The sequence below is a fragment of the Gorilla gorilla genome, chromosome 18 (genome assembly GCF_029281585.2).
Source record: "Gorilla gorilla gorilla isolate KB3781 chromosome 18, NHGRI_mGorGor1-v2.1_pri, whole genome shotgun sequence".
Taxonomy (NCBI): Eukaryota; Metazoa; Chordata; class Mammalia; order Primates; family Hominidae; genus Gorilla; species Gorilla gorilla.
The window spans coordinates 98,858,048-98,878,292 of NC_073242.2; the positions used below are offsets into that span (position 1 = coordinate 98,858,048).

A 20,245-nucleotide genomic window follows, 5' to 3' on the forward strand; every position below is an offset into this window, starting at 1 on the left:
CACTGTAGCCTTGACCTCAAGCGGTTTACCCACCTGAGCCTCCCAAATAGTTGGGACTATAGGTGTGCATCACCACGCCTGGCTGATTAAAAAAAAAAAAAAAAAAAACCTTTTGTAGAGATGGGGTCACTGTGTTGCCCAAACTCGTCTTGAATTCCTGGCCTCAAGCAATCCTCTCACCTTGGCTTCCCAAAGTCGTGGATTACAGGTGTGAGCCACTGTGCTCAGCTGCTAATAGCTCTTTACATTAATTTTGTGGGATTGTTTGTGAATAATACAGTTCTCCTCATGAGAGAAAAGACATACTCATTTTGTGCATATTAGATTGTTGACTGAATCTCTTTTAAAAATTGTTTTCTCCTCTCTTTCCCCTCCCCACAGAATCTGTCTATGATCTTCTCCCAAAGGAGTTACAGTTACCTCCATCTAGAGAAACATCTGTAGCATCAATGAGTCAGACAAGCGGTGGTGAGGCAGGCTCGCCTCCTCCAGCTGTTGTTGCTGCTGGTATGCATTTCATTTTACTTTATTAAAGAAAACTAGGGCCAACATGAAATCTGGCCAACATGAACAGTGCTGGCAAAATTCATACTAAAAAGAGTGTGATTTGAGGGTTTTAAAAAGAGGCATTAAAATATGTACTTTTAACTTTAAACTTTTTCAGTATTATTTTCTTAATGTAATTCTTATTTCTTAAAATTTTACATTGTCTCATCTATAAATGCCATTTCCTAAAATGGACCTTGTCTTCAAATATGGGAACCAGCTTAAAGTTGTTTGGTTGACTGCGCTTAAAAAGGTTAAATACCAAGCTGTGAATAGAAAATTATATTTGAGTTTCTGTTCAATAATTAATTTTAAAGACTTGCACCAAGGGAAAATATTTTATATGATCTGAAAAATGACTGAAGCACTCAAGTGTCTTTTATATTCATAGCATGTTACTGAAACCTTTTTATTATATTTAAAAATATATGTGACTTCGTAGTTTTCAATTTATTGAAAGTAATGGAGGACATCAATATAATCTTTATATAAAGACATTTTCTTATATTGATGAAAAGGTATAGAAAGTAATGTTTGAAATTTATTAGACTTATTTTTACTAAGCTCTGAAATCATACACTTAATGATATACAATTGGCTCAAATTTTTATTTTATATAAAAATAAAAGATTGACAGACAAGCTAATAGAAAAAAGTCTTATCAGTGACAAATTAGTATCAGTCTTTCCTGTAATATTAGTTTACCCACCTAATATTGGATTTATAGACTGCTAAGTGTGTTTGTTTTAAAAAAAGGAAACATATATATGTATATATATTTTGAAGTTTTATCTGTCCTAATTAGAAGTTTCTTGCCTAATATGACACCTCTCATCTTTAAAAATGATATTTAAAGTTTATCAGAGCATTGTTTTCAGTAAATTATTTTAGTTTCAAGATGAGAACAGTAAAGTGTAAGGTTGTGGTTTAAATGAGGATATTGGTACTATAGTATAACTTCAGATATATTTCTCATATGCATTAACCTATGTACCATTAACCTTATGTACCAATCTTTCTCAGGCTGCATAGTGCATTGTTGAAGCCTTCCTGGTTGAAGGCAGGAAAACTTTAAATATGGCAAAGAAACTGATCAGCCCTGTTCACTGTTCATGTGTTGCCAGACACTTTCTAACAGTTTCTGTGGATTTAATTGTGAATTAGTGAACTTTTTAGTAATCAAATTGATAAGATGACCTGGTTTGCTTTATATCCACTGGGTTCTAAAATGGCTCTGATGATATTTTTCTGGAATTTTAAGTTTTAAATCTGGTTTTAAAATTGCATCTGATAATAAAATATGACAAAGATAAAATATTTTTTATGAGATACTTCACTTTAAATCCACAAGTAGAAATTGACTAACTGATTTCTTTTGTATCTTTTGAGATTGTTTTTTAAAGATACGTTGAATCTATATAGAACTAAAAGTCTGTTTCTTCTGTGCTTTTTAACATCTGTTGACGGTAGATCCAGTTCCTTTTAAAAGCTGAAAAAAAGTTAGGTTTAGAAAAAGAACAATTCTTCCTTTTAGATAATACCAAATTGAATTTTAGAAATTCTTATATATATAAAAAAATATTAAAAGTTCTTGAATTTGGGTCCCTAATGAAATATTAACCTTCTCCCCACCACAGTATATTTAAGAAAAATCTCTCAAGATAAATTACATTGAAAGCTGTGAGTTGAAAAATCATGAAAATAAGAAATCTAATTAAAAGAACTATTTTGAAGTAATGCATTCTTATTATCTTGAAATTATTGACATTGTAAAGATGGCAAAGAGAGTAAGAAGGTAAACTTTCTAGTTTTGTTATAGTCACACACAGAAAGTTTATATGATCATTAACAAGTCATTTAAAATCTTTTTCGAAATATAAATTTAGCAACCAATGTAGATTATTCTAGGATTCTAATAGCTTAGAAAGAGTACTTTATACCTTACCATTATAAACAAGAGAGTTTAAATCACAGAATAATTATTTTAAGGAAATCAGTATATATCATTAGAATTATATTTTTATTGGACATATTAATATTCTTGGTGATATAACTGTCAGAGTTACTTGGAGTATATTACCAAGTTACTCAATGTTTTTCTAGCCAAAAGGCTAGATAGATGTCTAGGGAAAGGCATGTTAATTTAGACTTGTATGGGTTTTTACAAAATCTTTAGCATTTTTGAAAAAATATGGGCCAGGCGTGGTGGCTCACACCAGCACTTTGAGAGGCCCAGGCAGGCAGATCACCTGAGGTCAGGAGTTCAAGACCAGCCTGATCAACATGGTGAAACTGCGTCTCTACTAAAAATATAAAAAATTAGCCGGGCGTGGTGGCGGGCGCCTGTAATCCCAGCTACTCCGGAGGCTGAGGCAGGAGAATTGCTTGAACCCGAGAGGCGGAGGCTGCAGTGAACCAAGATCGTGCCATTGCACTCCAGCCTGGTCAACAAGAGTGAAACTCCGTCTCAAAAAGAAAAAAGAAAAAATATGAAATGTGTAAAAATATTGACTCTTGATATAGTTAATTCTTCAGAGTTTTGAAGGAGCCGGATTGGCTGCTCTCAGGTATGAGGGCCTGGTGGGAACAGACTTCTAGTTCTGCCATAAAGGTTTGTGTTTGACAAGTTTTAAATTAATTTAAATTTTAAAATTTAAAGACTGGGCATATGAGTGTTCATGGACATTTTTTTGTTGTTTGATTTTTTAAAATGTGTTTCTCAGATTCACCAATTTAGATTTTTTTCCTCTTCCTGTTACTAAGGGAATAAGTAAATATGATGCTGCTAATCCACAATCCAGAATATTGGGTAAAAGGGCGTCTTTCAAGCCTTTATCTGCTTCTACACAATTCATACTTTTACGCACTCCCATCAATAATATATTTTAGTCCTCTAATCCCAGGGTCAAGGTGTGGGGGAAAGGGGCTTATTTAGACACAATTTCTCCCCTCTTCATGGGGCCAAGTGTCAGAATCTGGGAGGTAGAGTTCAGAGTCACCAATTTTGTTGTCCCATTTTTTTTTTAAGGGACATGTTCTAGCTCTGTCACCTAGGCTGGAGTGCAAGGTGCGATCATAGCTCACTGCAACCTTCAACTACTGGGCTCAAGTGATCCTCCCACCTCAGCTGGGAAATAAGTGCACACTACCACACTGGGCTAATTTTTTTTTTTTTTTTTTTTTAAGAGACAGGGTCTGTCACCCAGGCTGAATGCACTGGTGTGACCTTGACTCACTGCAGCCTAAACCCCCTGGGCTCAAGTGATCCTCCCATTTCAGTCTCCTGAGTAGCTGGGAACCACAGGCATATGCCACCACATGGACCTGGCTAATTTTTTTTTTTTTTTTTAACAGAGTCTCACTCTGTCGCCCAGGCTGGAGTGCAGCAGTGTGATCTCAGCTCACTGCAACCTCCACCTCCCAGGTTCAAGCAGTTCTCCTGCCTCAGCCTCCTGAGTAGCTGGGATTGCAGGTGCATGCCACCATGCCCAGCACATTTTTGTATTTTTAGTAGAGACGGGGTTTCATTGTGTTGGCCAGGCTGATCTCAAACTCCTGACCTCAGGTGATGGACCTGGCTGATTTTTGTGTTTTTTGTAGAGACAGGGTCTCACTGTGCTGCTTCTCCAGGGATGGTCTCGAACGAACTCCTGGGCTCAGGTGATCCTCGATGCTTGGTCTCCTAAAGTGCTGGGATTACAGGTGTGAACCACTATGCTCGGCCCTGGATTGTTTTTTTAATTTTTTGTAGAGTTGTCTTGCTGTGTTGCCCAGGCTGGTCTCAAACCCCTGGCCTCAAGCAGTTCTCCTACCTTGGCCTCCCAAAGCACTGGAATTCCAGGTGTGAGCCACCACACTGGGCCCTCCTCCTCATTTTTAAGAATTCTGTTTTTGTCCCAGTGGAAAGATAGTTAAGCCTTAGATGTTCAATATATCAATGAATAAAAGCTTTAAAAATATAAACTTTCTGAACCATTTTGTAAGTTCTCAGTAATTAAAAGAGAGGCCATGTTCCTAAAACATAAAAGTTATCCAAATGAATTGATGACACTTTTTGGCAAAATAAGAAGTTTATTAAGAAGAAGTACAAATCGTGGAAAGATTCTTTTGTTTATTTTTTGGATAATCCTATAGTATAGTTATACAGAATTAAAACATAGGTATTAGGAGAACTAAATGAGTTATATCAGAATTTGGGGCTTTTGAAAAGATGTATGGCAGGTTTGGGGTTTTTTTTAATAACAGCTTTATTGAGACATAATTCACATGCTGTATATTCAAATATTATTTTTAATCTATGTGCTTACAGTTTTAATCATTAAATTTACTTTATTTAAAATAGAAAGTCTTTCATGGAAGTAAACAATAAACTTTAGTCTTCATTTTAAGAAATCAAATTACTTTCTTGTTCTATTCTAGACTTGATTTGTTTGGCTTCATTTGGGAATATAACATTGTGTTTATTAGTTTATTTCAAAATATATTTTTCTAAGTGGACTGTTTCAAGTTTCTTTAAAATTTTTAATTCAAATTCTTGAACTAAACAATGAATTAAACTAGGCCGGGTACACTGGCTCATGCCTGTAATCCCAGCACTTTGGGAGGCCGAGGTGGGTGGATCATGAGGTCAGGAGTTCAAGACCAGCCTGGCCAAGATGGTGAAACCCCGTCTCTACTAAAAATACAAAAATTAGCTGGGCATGGTGGCAGGCTCCTGTAATCCCAGCTAATTGGGAGGCTGAAGCAGGAGAATTGCTTGAACTCGGGTGGCAGAGGTTGCAGTGAGCCAAGATCACGCCACTGCACTCCAGCCTGGGCGATAGAGTGAGACTCCATCTCAAAGAAACAAAACAAAACAAAAAAAAAATGAATTAAACTATAGGTTTTATAATTCAGCCAGAGAATCTTAATAATGCATTAATAACTCTTTTTTGCATAGTTTCATAATATTCATATTTTGGTTTCAGTAATTATATATTAATACTCTTTTTAGAAGTAACAGTACACTAATACTTCATAGCAGTTGTGCTTTTGTTTTTGTTTTTGTTTTTTGAGATGGAGTCTTGCTCTTTTGCCAGGCTGGAGTGCAGTGGCGTGATCTTGGCTTACTGCAACCTCCACCTCCCGGGTTCCAGCGATTCTCGTGCCTCAGCCTCCCAAGTAACTGGGACTACAGGTGCGCGCCACCACACCCGGCTAACTTCATAGCAGTTTTTAACATGTATAGAGATAATACACAGTCATAAAGTGTGTACAGTGGAAATCTTGGTTGAATATCTCCACTTGTTGGACCACTGTCGGTTTTTAAGTTCATAACTTGATGTGAAGTGATCCATATAATAAATTTTTCTTTTGGAAGAGCTTTGATATATAGTGCTTTGAGTTCTATGCCATGTCACTTAATAAATCTCAAGTATGTAACAAGTATTTTCTACAAAATTTCATTGAGTGCTATTTATACTATAAGAGAGGGCACTAGAGATGCAAATTAATGTCCTATAATCAAATAAGTGCTATATTTTAATTCATTTCATATCTCCTAAACACCTGAATTAAAATCACAGAAATTTCTAAACCATCTATAATAATACACTGTACAAAAACTGAGGTGAAGAAAATATGTTACTCCTCCTGTAGGAGACAGCTTTTAAAAAATGAAAATATATTATCACTTTTAAGTTCCTACTATCCTACTATGTGACAAGAATTGTGTTAGATAATTTGCATGTCATCATATCACAATCCTTCTAGCCATAAAGTATCTCTCTTTTTTCCTTTACCTAGTTCTTACTCCTTATCATTGTGCTTGAGGGAATTTGGCATTGTGTGCTATCACTTCGATTAGGGGAACACAAGATCCTTAACTGGGCAATGTATAGAATATTGAGTTGAAAAGCCATACCTCTTCTCTGCAAGTGTCAGGATCTTCAAATGGGAATTTGATTTCTATAATAATAATAATTTAATAAAAGTGATTTCTAGCAACAAAATTTTTTATCCCATTGAATTTATTATAACTTAATTTACTTATGTTAGAAAGTATTTACAGTTATATAATGAGGATTTTCTTGAGTTGACTAAATTTGAGGAAGAAATTTGCCTTTAATTGCTTTCCTGGGTTAACATATTTCAGAATTTTTGCCACCTAATGTAGTATACTCTTCATGAAATTAAACCAGAAACCCACTAACAAGAAAGGTAATTCACCTATAGATGCTGTGAGCTAAAATGTTGTGAGTTGATCTTGGTTATTCTTTATGGCCATTCCCTTTTTTCCAAGAAAACTGGACCATTTCTAGAAGGAAGTCAGATCCTAGTTACAAACATGTTGCAAGCAGATTTAAAAATCTCTACTCCTCCTTCTATCTTATTATACTGAAATTACATAGTAAATCTAAATACATACACTTATACATATGGATGGTATGTATGTATGGATTTATGCTGAAGTCTGCATTATTAGAGAGCAAACTTGGGCCTATAGCCATTAATTCAGAAACAACTGCTAATTGTTTGACAGTTACAAATTGACATTGCCAAAAAGCAAACTTGGCCTATTATTGCTTTGTTCCTTTAATATTTCTCTTTTTATTGTCCTCTTAATAACACTTTTATAAATATTGTGATTTATTCAGTTTCTAATAAGTAAGCATATTTTTATATTACTTGAGTCAACAGAACAGCATTTTGAAACTGTTCACAGATTCTCATTCATAAGCTAAATACTTATAGAAAATAGATACAGTTACTGTTTTTATGCATTCTGTACAATTTTGCCTAAGAAATTAATGCATAGAAGTGGACTTTTTTATATCACCAACAAGATTGAAAATATAAGCAAAAAAGTGTTTATAACTAATTGTTTTATAAGAAAGGAACTTCACCTGTTTCTGTGATATTTTTTCCTCTGGAATTCAGCCATAAAAACGAATGTAATCTTGTCATTTATGGCAATGTGGATGGAACTGGAGGACATTAAGTGAAATAAGCCAGGAACAGAAAGTTAAACACTGCATGTTCTCACTCATATGTGAAAGCTAAAAAATGTTGGTCTCATAGAAGTAAAAAGTAAGACAGAGGATAGATAATAGAGGCTGGGAAGGGTAGGAGGAAGGAAGGGATAGGGAGAAATTTGTTGAAGGATACAAAATTTCAGCTAGATAGAAGAAATAAGTTCTAGTGTTATATACCACTGTAGGATGACTGTAGTTAACAATACTATATAGTTTCAGATAGCTGGAAGGAAGATATTGAACATTCCTAACACAAAGAAATGATAAATATTTAGATAATGGATATGTTAATTACCTTGATTTGATTTCTGTACATTATGTGTATCAGAACATTATCTACCCCATGAATATGTATGATTATTATTTGTTAATTAAAAAAATAAAATTAAAAAAATCATACATGGGCCAGGCATAGTGGCTCATGTTTGTAATCCCAGCACTTTGGGGGGCCGAGGCGGGCAGATCACTTGAGGTCAGGAGTTTGAGAGCAGCCTAGCCATCATGGTGAAACCCCATCTCTACTAAAAATACAAAAATTAGCTGGGTGTGGTGGCGGGTGCCTGTAATCCCCAGCTCCTCAGGAGGCTGAGACAGGAGAATCACTTGAACCTGGGAGGCAGAGGTTACAGTGAGCCGAGATCATGCCACTGCACTCCAGCCTGGCGATAGTGAGATTCCGACTCACAAAAAAAAAAAAACAAAACAAAACATACATAGTAAAATGGTAGCATTTTTTGAATATGAGTGGAAGCTACATGAGTGTTTTAAATATTTCATAATTTTAAAATCACTGGGTGCAAATGACTATATGAGTAAAAGTGTCCGATAAACTGTACTCTTAAAAACTAACAAATATATGGGATATATTAGATACTTGATGGATTTATATTTGGCATAAGTAAGGTTATATTCACTTTTCATCCATCATTGCATATATGTATCAAGTATGTGTGTACTGGCAGTATTTATTTAGCCCACTCAGGTAGAATTTATTCTTCCCATATAATTACAGGGTATTATCATCAACTAAATTAAATCAGAAAATGAATGAGAGAGCACCTCAAAGTACCAGGTCTATACAGCCATTCTCTAGATCAAACTTACTTACAAACACACACACAACATATACATAGTTTTATTTATTTGTTTATTTTTCTCACAGATGAGATTAATGTGGGCTTTGGAGTCATAAAGACTGAATTTGAATCTAATTGCTATCATATCATATCTCCTATATAGATGGACTCTTGGGAAAGTTAAATAAATTTCTAATAATATTACCCTTGTAGTTAGACAATAATACCAACTTCTTCTTAAGGTTCTTATGAAGATAAATATGTAAAATAACCGAACATTTTCTGACAAGTAGTAATTATTGAATAAACATTGACCTCCTTCCCCATGTGTTTCTAACCTCCTTTGTTAGTAAAGTTTTTTTTGTTTTTTTTTTGTTTTTTTTTTTTTGAGACAGAGTCTCACTTTTGTCATCCAGGCTGGAGTACAGTGGTGCTATCTCGGCTCACTGAAACCTCCACCTCCTGGGTTCAAGCGATTCTCCTGCCTCAGCCTCCCAAGTAGCTGGGATTACAGGCACCTGCCACCATGCCTGGCTAATTTTTGTATTTTTAGTAGAGACAGGGTTTCACCACGTTGGCCAGGCTGGTCTTGAACTCCGGACCTCAGGTGATCCGCCCACCTCAGCCTCCCAAAGTGCTGGTATTACAGGCGTGAGCCACCATGCCCGGCCATTAGTAAGGTTTTAAAAAATAGGTTCTCTTTATAAAAATTAGTTTTGAACTTTATTTTGACTTTTTTTCTTTGCATTCTCACCCAGTCTATTTTTGGTCTTATTTTGAAGTTTCGCACACCAGTCAAGATGTATATATATGTGGGCCATGGGATATACTTTCTGACTTTGTTATTCTGTCATGTTGACACTCTCTCAGTGGGAACCTGCATTAGTCTGTTTTCACACTGCTGATAAAGACATACCCGAGACTAGAAAGAAAAAAAGGTTTAATTGGACTTACAGTTCCACATGGCTAGGGAGGCCTCAGAATCATGGCAGGAGGCAAAAGGCACTTCTTACATGGCGGCAGCAAGAGAAAATGAGGAAGAAGCAAAAGCAGAAACCCCTGATAAACCCATCAGATCTCGTGAGACATATTAACTATCACAAGAATAGCACGGGAAAGACCAACCCCCATGATTCACAACACATGGGAATTCTGGGAGATACAATTCAAGTTGAGATTTGGGTGGGGACACAGCCAAACCCCATCATTCTGCCCCTGGCCCCTCCAAATCTCATGTCCTCACATTTCAAACCCAGTCATGCCTTCCCAACAGTCCCCCAAACTCACTAACTCATTTCAGCATTAACCCAAAAGTCTACAGTCCAAAGTCTCATCTGAGACAAGGCAAGCTCCTTTTGCCTATGAGCCTGTAAAATAAAAAGCAAGCTGATTACTTCCTAGATACAATGGGAGTACAGGTATTGGGTAAATACAGCTGTTCCAAATGGGAGAAATTGGCCAAAACAAAGGGGTTACAGGGCCCACGCAAGTCCGAAATCCAGTGGGACAGTCAAATTTTAAAGCTCCAAAATGATCTCCTTTGACTCCAGGTCTCATAACCAGGTCACGCTGATGCAAGAGGTGGGTTCCCATGGTCTTGGGCAGCTCTGCATCTGTGGCTTTGTAGAGTATAGCCTCCCTTCCAGCTGCTTTCATGGGCTGGCATTGAGTGGCTGCAGCTTTTCTAGGTGCATGATGCAGGTTGTCAGTGGATCTACCATTCTGGGGTCTGGAAGACATTGGCCCTCTCCTCACAGCTCCATTACATAGTACCCCAGTAGGGACTCTGTGTGGGGTCTCCAACCCCACATTTTCCTTCTGCTTTGCCATAGCAGAGGTTCTCCATGAGGGCCCCACCCCTGCAGAAAACTTTTGCCAGGGCATCCAGGGGTTTCCATACATCCTCTGAAATCTAGGCGGAGGTTCCCAAATCTCAATTCTTGACTTCTGTGCACGCACAGGCTCAACACCACATGGAAGCTGCCAAGGGTTGGGGCTTCCACCCTCTGATGCCACAGCTTGAGCTGTGTACATTGGCCCCTTTCAGCTATGGCTGGAGCATCTGGGACACAGGGCACCAAGTCCCTAGGCCACACATAGCATGGGGACCCTGGGCCCAGCACACAAAACCGCTTTTTCCTCCTGGGCCTCTGGGCCTATGATGGGAGGGACTGCCACAAAGGTCTTTGACATGGCCTGGAGACATTTTCCTCATGGTCTTGGGGATTATTAACATTAGGCTTCTTGCTACTTATGCAGTTTTCTGCAGCCAGCTTGAATTTCTCCGTAGAAAATGGGTTTTTCTTTTCTATCGCATAGTCAGGCTGCACATTTTCCATACTTGTATGCTCTGCTTCCTTTATAAAACTGAATGCCTTTAACAGAACCCAAGTCACCTAATGAATACTTTGCTGCTTAGAAATATCTTCCACTAGATACCCTAAATCATCTCTCTCAAGTTCAAAGTCCCACAGATCTCTAGGGCAGGGGTAAAATGCCGATCTCTTTGCTAAAACATAACAAGAGTCACCTTTACTCCAGTTTCCAACAAGTTCTTTATCTCCATCAGAGACTACCTCGGCCTGGACCTTATTGTCCATATCACTATCAGCATTTTGGGCAAAGCCACTCAACAAGTCTCCAGGAAGTTCCATACTTTCCCACATTTTCCTGTCTTCTTCTGAGCCCTCCAAACTGTTCCAAACTCTGCCTGTTACCCAGTTCCAAAGTCACTTCTACATTTTCTGGTATTTTTTCAGCAACACCCCACTCCTGGTACCAGTTTACTGTGTTAGTCCATTTTCATGCTGCTGATAAAGACATACCCCAGATTGGGAAGAAAAAATGTTCATTTGGACTTACAGTTCCACATGGCTGGGGAGGCCTCAGAATCACGGGGGGAGGCAAAAGGCACTTCTTACATGGTGGCAGCAAGAGAAAATGAGGAAGAGGCAAAAGTGGAAACCCCTGATAAACTCATCAGATCTTGTGAGACTTATTATCTGTCAGAAGAATAGCACAGGAAAGACCAGCCGCCATGACTCAAATACCACCTCCTGGGTCCCTCCTGCGACACATGGAATTCTGGGAGATAAAATTCAAGTTGAGATTTGGGTGGGGACATAGCTAAACCATATCAGAACCTTTGTATATAAAAGGAACATTGATAGAGGATGATGAAATCATAGGGAAGACTGACAGTTTCTGAAGGACTAATTCTATAAAGTCTGCTGTTTAAGAGTTCTTAATAGTATTTTTTTAATGAAGTGATTTAAGTTGCATGGTTAATGATCAAAACTTCTGGTAGAGGCTGGGCACGGTGGCTCACGCCTGTAATCCCAGCATTTTGGGAGGCTGAGGCTGGCGGATCACAAGGTCAAGAGTTTGAGACCAGTCTGGCCAACATGATGAAACCCTGGCTCTACTAAAAATACAAAAATTATCTGGGCATGGTGGCAGGCACCTATAATCCCAGCTACTCGGGAGGCCGAGGCAGGATAATCATTTGAACCCGGGAGGCGGAGGTTGCAGCGAGCCGAGATCACGCCATTGCACTCCAGCCTGGGTGACAGAGTGAGACTCTGTCTCAAAAACAAACAAGCAACAACAAAAACAAAAAACAAAAAAACTTCTGGTAGAGCAATTTATGACTTCTGGTTTTTTGTCTAGGCAGTTTATTTTGTCTACAGTTGGATCTAATGTACACTTTACTCCAGACCCAGGTCTAAAACCTGATTGATTAAATCAGAAGTTTTCAATGATGCTGTAAATGATTTTTTATTATTGTTTAATCATATCTTAAAAAAAACAAACGTAGAGCTGGGCACGGTGGCTCACGCCTGTAATCCCAGCACTTTGGAAGGTTGTGGTGCATGGATCACCTGAGGTCAGGAGTTCAAGACCAGCCTGGCCAACATGGTGAAACCCCATCTCTACTAAAAAATACAAAAAATTAGCCAGAGGTGGTGGTGGGCGCCTGTAATCCCAGCGACTCGGGAGGCTGAGGCAGGAGAATCACTTGAACCCGGGAGGCAGAGATTGCAGTGAGCTGAGATTGCACCATTGCACTCCAGTTTGGGCAACAGAGAGAGACTCGGTCTCAAAAAAAAAAAAAAGTAAAAACATTGAAGTAGAATTGGCAGGAATGCCTTTATTTTTTAATCTAAAATATTTAAAATTTATTGTAGCGTATTGAAGTGTCCTTCAGATAACATCCCTTGGAACTGTTTTTTTCTCTAATTTTGAAGTTTAGTGATACTCTGTTTTTATCTTAAAGTGACATTATCTTTCAGTAGTACAGTGTTCGTCTCTGTCTCTCTCTCTTTTTAGCCTATACTTCCTGGTATATTTGGCAGTGTAATAAATGTAGCTGTCAGCTAGTATAATTATTCCCTTTTGTGTTTAAATTATTGGAGATAGAAGATTACATCTGGGTATTAGTCTCTTCATTCAGTATTGACAAGTGATGGTATCCAGTGGTACTTAAATCATTGGATGATGGAAAACATATTTTTCTTCCATTAGGAAAGAATTTTACATGGACTTAAAAATCAAAGTATTTAATGTGTATATAGTACATGTTTTATACACTGTGCTTAGATCCTTTGGGTTGAATTTTTGTTTGAATAGAAAAAAATTTTGTTTGGATAGAACAAAAAATACATTTAAAACATTGCTCTAAGTCTCAGGATAAGCATTTTATTTTTCAGGGAGCACTCTTTAGTAAATATTATATGAGTGTATTAATGGTACTCTGATAAGGTAGAAATAATTATTTAAGGAGAATTCAGATTAAAAACTGGAGAGTAATTGTTTTATAACATTAGAACCCTGAATGGCAATTTGATGAACTGGAGAAGAAAAAGATGTCTGCAATAAATCAGAAACAAACCCTTCAGCTTCAGCAGTAGTGCTCATTATTTAAAAAAAAAAAATAGAGCCTCTAGGATCAAACATATTATACAAAGTAGCATGTATCATTAAAAGTATAAATTGGTATCTTTTTTAAGGGGAGTATAAAGAAGTATGTAGGAGTCAGTGTGGTCTGAAAAATGGAAAGGTTATTTTGCTGCTAAAATATAGGTATTTTTACAGTGTAAGTGCATCACTCAGAACATATCTTCTTCCACGCTTCAAAAGAGTTTGGGTAAGGGAACAGCCTGAAAAACACCTGAAAGAGAGAATTCTGGCTTATGGATTAGAGAGCATCTATAAACAGAACAAATTGGTGAATAAGAGTTCACAAAAATTTTGTCTAAGAAATTTCCCCACATGCATTCAGAGGTTAATTAAATTTTTTGAAGTTCATTTTAAAACATTGCTTATTTTAACATGTAAACATATGTTGGGTGGGAAAAGTACAAATGGGAGATGGAAACTGTTTTAATCATGTAAATGATCAGCCCTACAATTTTTGTTTTTTTAATAATCTGGAATGCTTATTTTATATGCTGGGATGCTAGTTGTTTTTTCTATTAATACACTTAACTTGCATTCTAGCTTCGCCATTCAGAGACAGGCATCGTGTGGTGGGTTGTGTGACAGTGTCTGTCAATAGTGAAGACAAATAGTGCCAGAGACACTTAACCCATCCAATCTCACCCAGGGTATAGGTCGGTCTCGTTTTCAGACTTCTTCATAAGTCCTTCTTTCTTTCTCTCTTCCTTTCTTTCTTCCTTTCTTACTTTTTGTTTGTTTGTTTCTAAATAGTGGATTGATACTGATTGAAACTAAAACTTTTTGTAAAGTTTTAAACTTTGCATTAATATTATAAGAAAAAGAAGAAAAGTAGAAAATGAAGGTTGGCATGTAAGGTGTCGACAAAGCAGGTTTGCAGCCACTTTGTGTGTTCTAGATATTTCAATCTCTTGGCAACATGAGTGTTGGCCTTACAGTTTTTTTCTCTGAATATCTTTCTTCTTTAATCTGAAAATATGTCCTTGTATCTGGTGACTTTTATCAGATGAGAACTTCAGAGTTGGTGATTGTTAACAGTAAGAAAAATATAATGCTTAAGAAGAAATAACGAAGGTTGAACATTATGTGTTTTAGATCAGAAATAGTTTCTGGCCAGGCACAGTGGTTCACGCCTGTAATCCCAGCACTATGGGAGGCTGAGGCGGGCGGATCAGCTGAGGTCAGGAGTTCGAGACCAGCCTGACCAACATGGTGAAACCCTGTCTCTACTAAAAATACAGAATTAGCCGGGCATGGTGATGCATGCCTGTAATCCCAGCTACTTGGGTGGCTGAGGCAGAAGAATCGCTTGACTCTGGGAGGTAGAGGTTGCAGTGAGCCAAAATCGTGCCATTGCACTCCAGTGGGGGCAACAGGAGCGAAACTCCATCTCAAAAGAAAAAAAAAAAAGGCCGGGCGTGGTGGCTCACACCTGTAATCCCAGCACTTTGAGAGGCCAAAGTGGGCAGAACACAAGGTCAGGAGTTTGAGACCAGCTTGGCCAATATGGTGAAACCCCGTCTCTACTAAAAATACAAAAATTAGCCAGGCATGGTGGTGGGCACCTGTAGTCCCAGCTACTCAGGAGGCTGAGGCAGGAGAATTGCTTTTACCTGGGAGGCAGAGGTTGCAGTGAGCCAAGATTGTGCCCCACTGCATTCCAGCCTGGGCAACAGAGTGAGACTCCATCTCAAAAAAAAGGGAAATTGTTTCCAAATATCTTTTTTTAGTGATTATTTTTTGAATAGTCAATAATTTATTCCTTCTTTGTTCCACTATTTGTTCACTTAGCACACTTGCAAAATTTTATGGCTTTTTTTAAACTGGCTTTTTTAGAAAACTCAATTTTGCACAGATGTTGAAAAATTATAAAATATGTACATATTCAGATGTTAGGGATCAAATTTTAATCTTGGAAGCTTGGAAGTTAAATATCATTTCTGTCATATATTTTAAAGCAGTGAAAGGTATTTCTTTCTTTTGAGGACTTCAGCAAATATTTCTAATTTCAAAGCTTTCTATTAAAAGTTTTTAGTTCCATATAAAGTATATCTTTTTTATGATATTTTAAGCACTAATATATTATGGTAGTTAAAATAATTTCTAGTTGACAAATCTAGAGCTGATAGTTCTTAAGTTTAAAATACAGTTTAAGCAAGGAGTATATAAAATCTACATGGGTTTCTATAAATGGTATCATTTAAAATCTTATTTCAGTCTGGGCACGGTGCCTCATGCCTGTAATCCTAGCACTTTGGGAGGCTGAGGTGGGAGAATCCCTTGAGCCTAGGAGTTCAAAACCAGCCTGGGCAACATGGTGAAACCCTATCTCTACAAAAAAATACAAAAATTAGCCAGGTATGGTGGCACATACCTGTAGTCCTAGCTATTCAGGAGGCTGAGGTGGGATGATCGCTTGAGCCCAGGAGGTCGAGGCTGCAGTGGGTTGTGATCGTGCCCCTACACTCCAGCCTGGGCAACAGAGCAAGACTGTCTCAACAAAGAAAACAAAAAAGAAAGTAAAGAAAATAAATAAAATCCTGTTTCATCTTTTATTAAATTACAGATTCTGGGATATTCATATTCCATGTAGACATTATTTAATATCTGCCAGTCTTTGAATCTCAACTGTTTTTGAGTATTTATAGTTTCCATCAATTCTTAAAAGAAGCTGTATGTACAATTCAAGTTCACCATCGTTACTGGCATTTGGTCTGATAACTGGCTACTGTTAATAGTGGCAAATAGACTTAAATACAGGATACTTTACATATGACACTTACCTGCCTCTTTTAAATTTTAAAATTATTCTATTTAAAATAATCTGACATTATAAATTTCTATGAGTAAATTATAGAATGGTCTATTAATTTTTCCTTTAGTTTGTTGTGCTTTCTGTGGTCACAGAAAATGCTTTAGAAAAAATAAAATTATTCTAGCCCAGGCACAGTGGCTCATACCTGTAATCCCAGCACTTTGGGAGGCTGAGGCGGGCAGAACACAAGGTTAGGAGTTCAAGACCAGCCTGGCCAATATGGTGAAACTCCGTCTCTACTAAAAATACAAAAATTAGCCAGACGTGGTGGCGGCGCCTGTAGTCCCAGCTACTCGGGAGGCTGAGGCAGGAGAATCGTTTGAACCCGGGAGGCGGAGGTTGCCATGAGCCAAGATCGTGCCACTGTACTCTAGCCTTGGCAACAGAGCAAGACTGTGTCTCAAAAAAAAGAAAAGAAAAGAAAAAGGAAAAAAAAAGTATTCTATATAAGTTAGACTATAGGTTCAAAGATAATTCCTTCATAAGAGAAAAAAATCAATAAAATTTATTCACATGGCCATGCACCATGGCTCACGCCTGTAATCTCAGCACGTCAGGAGGCCGAGGTGGGTGGATCACTTGAAGTCAGGAGTTCGAGACCACCCTGGCCAACATGATGAAATCCCATCTCTACTAAAATACAGAAATTAGCTGGGCGTGGTGGTGGGCACCTGTAATCCCAGCTACTCAGGAGGCTAAGGCGGGAGAATCATTTGAAACCTGGGAGGCAGAGGTTCCAGTGAGCTGAGATCGCGCCACTGCACTCCAGCCTGGGCGACAGAGCGAGAGTCCCTCTCAAAAAAAAAAAAAAAAAAAAGAATATATAGATGGGTCAGAACTGCATTCACACTTTGGTTCTATAGAATATCAAGCTGTTTTTTGATATTTTATTTAGTGATACAGTGGTATTCCCAGGAGGATTTGTTAGCACTTTTCTGGGAATGCTTGGAAATGACTAATTAGCATTAGAAATTTAAAATGTTCTGATATCATTATTTTATGTATTTATATTTTAATAGGATATTAAGGATTTTTTTCATGGTAAATTTATGGATATATAAGTAGGTAATTTGGCTTATTTATAATTTAAGGAAATAAAATTACTAGAGTACTCTCGGTAGAGATAGCAAATCATTACCTCTAGACTGTTAGTATTTTCCCTGTATCAAATAATGGTATTGTAGTAATATATATTCTAAGTACTTTGAATTATATTTGAATATAAAAGAATAAAAATTCTTTTATTCTTCAACCTACATTTATTTGCCAGCTGATCTTTAATGTAACTCCAAATACATATCAAATTTTTGGCTTCCCATAAATCAGTTTAATAATTTGAATTTTATTACAATGTGGGCACTGTGATAGGTGTTGGGAGGATCTAAGATGAGAAAGATATTGTCAGTGCTTTCAAGTTGCTCACAGTTCTTACCCTCCATTTTACTACCTCACATGGCATTATTAATTAATGCACTCAGATCTCTTGCTAACCAGAATGTAATGTTTTGATATGAAAGATTTTATACATCATTATCATCATCAGAGTATCAGTAGTACCATGATAAAGAATTTTAGGCTGGGTGTGGTGTCTCACGCTTATAATCCCAGTACTTTGGGAGGCCAAAGCTGGAGGATTGCTTGAGCCCAAGAATTTGAGACCAGCCTGGGCAGCATGACAAAACTTTGCCTCTACAAATAATTTAAAAAGTAGCCAGGCATGGTGTTGTGTGCCTGTAGTCTCAGTTACTTGGGAAGCTGAGGCAGGAGGATTGCTTGAGCCCAGGAGATCAAGGCTGCAGTGAGCCATGATCGTGCCACTGCACTGTAGCCTGGGCAACAGAGCGAGACCCTGCCTCAAAAAAAAAAAAAGAATTTTACAGTTTAAAAAAATTATTTCATTTGTCTTAAAATGAGTAGAATCTTTGCAATTGAGGTAGACTTTAAAAAGTAATATTTTTCTATTAAAAGATGGTTACTGTTCTCTTCTGACAGAGTTAATATTTTCAGTGTCATAGTTTTGTGCTAACTTTTTCTTTAATAAGTATGCCCAGGATCAATCCTGCAGTTGTGCACACACAATCGTGTGTTAGCTGTCCATGGAAAATGTATAGAATATTTAAATTTATGTAGGATATGATATCACAGTTTGGCATACTTACCCTAGAACACACACTTATGTCTGACTGTTAAATCAGTTGGGTTTTATAATCATTACGGTTTTGATATTTGATAAGATTTGCAAGATAAAATTTTTTACCTCAGAGAACAAGACAAGGTTATATCGTGCATATTAAATTCATAATACCATATAACTTGCTTTTGGGTTCATGATTGCTTTTCACCTGTACTTTCCATCTGTCATGAACAGGGATCCCTGAGATGTTCATACTCTGCATTCTCATGTGCATGATCCTTAGATTTAAAAAGGGTGAGTGGGAGAAAGTTGCTTTATAGAAATATAAGTTCACAGCATTCATGTTTTGTGTGTTCCACTGCAAATATTGCATGCTGCATACTTGTATGCTGCATACTTGTATTTCTCTGAAAATGAAGAACATAGGCTCATAAGTACACAAAAAATTAGTTTTGTTTTTGCCAATAGTTGGAACAGATGGAGGAATGTTAGATGTAATACCTTTTCTATTTTTTCTAAAATGAATTCTGTAGTATTTTTCAAAAGACAAGGAAAAAAATTATATTTAAACTCAAAGTGGCTACAAATCAGCTCCTAAACTGTCACTGACATGAGCACATAGATTTCGTAGTTTTTACAAACTTTTAAAAATATTTATTTACTAAGAAAACATTGCATTAATGCATGATACAAAATTGATAAGTTTTCCTTTAAATTGGAATGCAGTTTAAAGTGACTGAATTTTCCAATTTCAGCTACTGCATTTGAGAAGGATACATACTGGAAAATGGAACTGGTATCATCTAATTTCTTTAGGCTCCTTCACTTACGGTAGTTGGGAAAAATCTTTCCATGTGGCATTATATAGATCATATTCTTGATGACTAATATTAATTACTGTGCTTTTTAGCCTTGACAGTAATGAAGAATTCTGGGTGTATATAGTTCATTCAGATAATTTAGGTGTATTTTAAATACATGTTTTCAATTGAAAAAACAGATCTTTGGCACTTGGCTTTTAATTATGTAAACATTGACATTCTTACATTTTGCTCTTTATATTATAATTGATGTGTATGTTGCAATTCCAATAACTGCACATACAGTTTTATCATACACTTTAAAACAGTGGCATACTTGGTCATAGATACAAATTAATTTTAGATTGAAACATATCTTTGTCACATTACCTATTTTTATTTTTGTGTGTGTATGTAATGACAACCTTTCCATATTGTGAACAAGATAAAATGATATCTAAAATGTTAGTCATGACAGCTTCCAACCTTAGCAATCAACGTGCCTCTGAGTTTATGCTGTTAAGGGCTAAAGTAATAGTATTTTCAGTGCGCTATTCTGCCAGTTGCCACACATGCTGAAAACATCTACTTAAATCTTTCTTGCTAGGCATAATAGATAAATAGTTTTATAAAAAATATTAATTCTGATGCTCTCCAGAGATTTTTATGCTTAACTATTTTCTGTTAGATTTCAGCCAGTAAAATTTACCATTGTTCTTACATTGGAAAATTCCCTTACTAGTCACAATCAACCAGGTCCTTTAAAAAGAGAAAATGGACAGCTCTAACCAATTGTCAAGCATGTAATCAAGTACTTTATTAAGAGAAATCCATCCATTAATCAGTTCTTCCTTTGCTTTTCATTATGTCATAAAGGATGGATTTATTTTAGAGCTTATGGTTGT

At 36.9% G+C, this 20,245-nt stretch overlaps 1 protein-coding gene across 10 annotated transcripts in view; it reads left to right on the plus strand.

The window, feature by feature from the left end:
- Window positions 1-20,245, plus strand: part of NFAT5 (nuclear factor of activated T cells 5) — a 141,115-nt gene that overhangs the window by 62,725 nt on the left and 58,145 nt on the right. For 4 of the 10 annotated variants that reach the window (XM_031002553.3, XM_055366291.2, XM_031002555.3 and 1 more), the window contains one exon: window positions 382-507. In XM_031002553.3, coding sequence (XP_030858413.2) covers window positions 382-507 — 126 coding nt within the window. Of the gene's footprint in view, window positions 1-381; window positions 508-5,557; window positions 18,835-20,245 lie in introns of those variants that run through there. The other 6 variants (XM_055366293.2, XM_063699686.1, XM_063699687.1 and 3 more) reach the window with 3 other exon arrangements.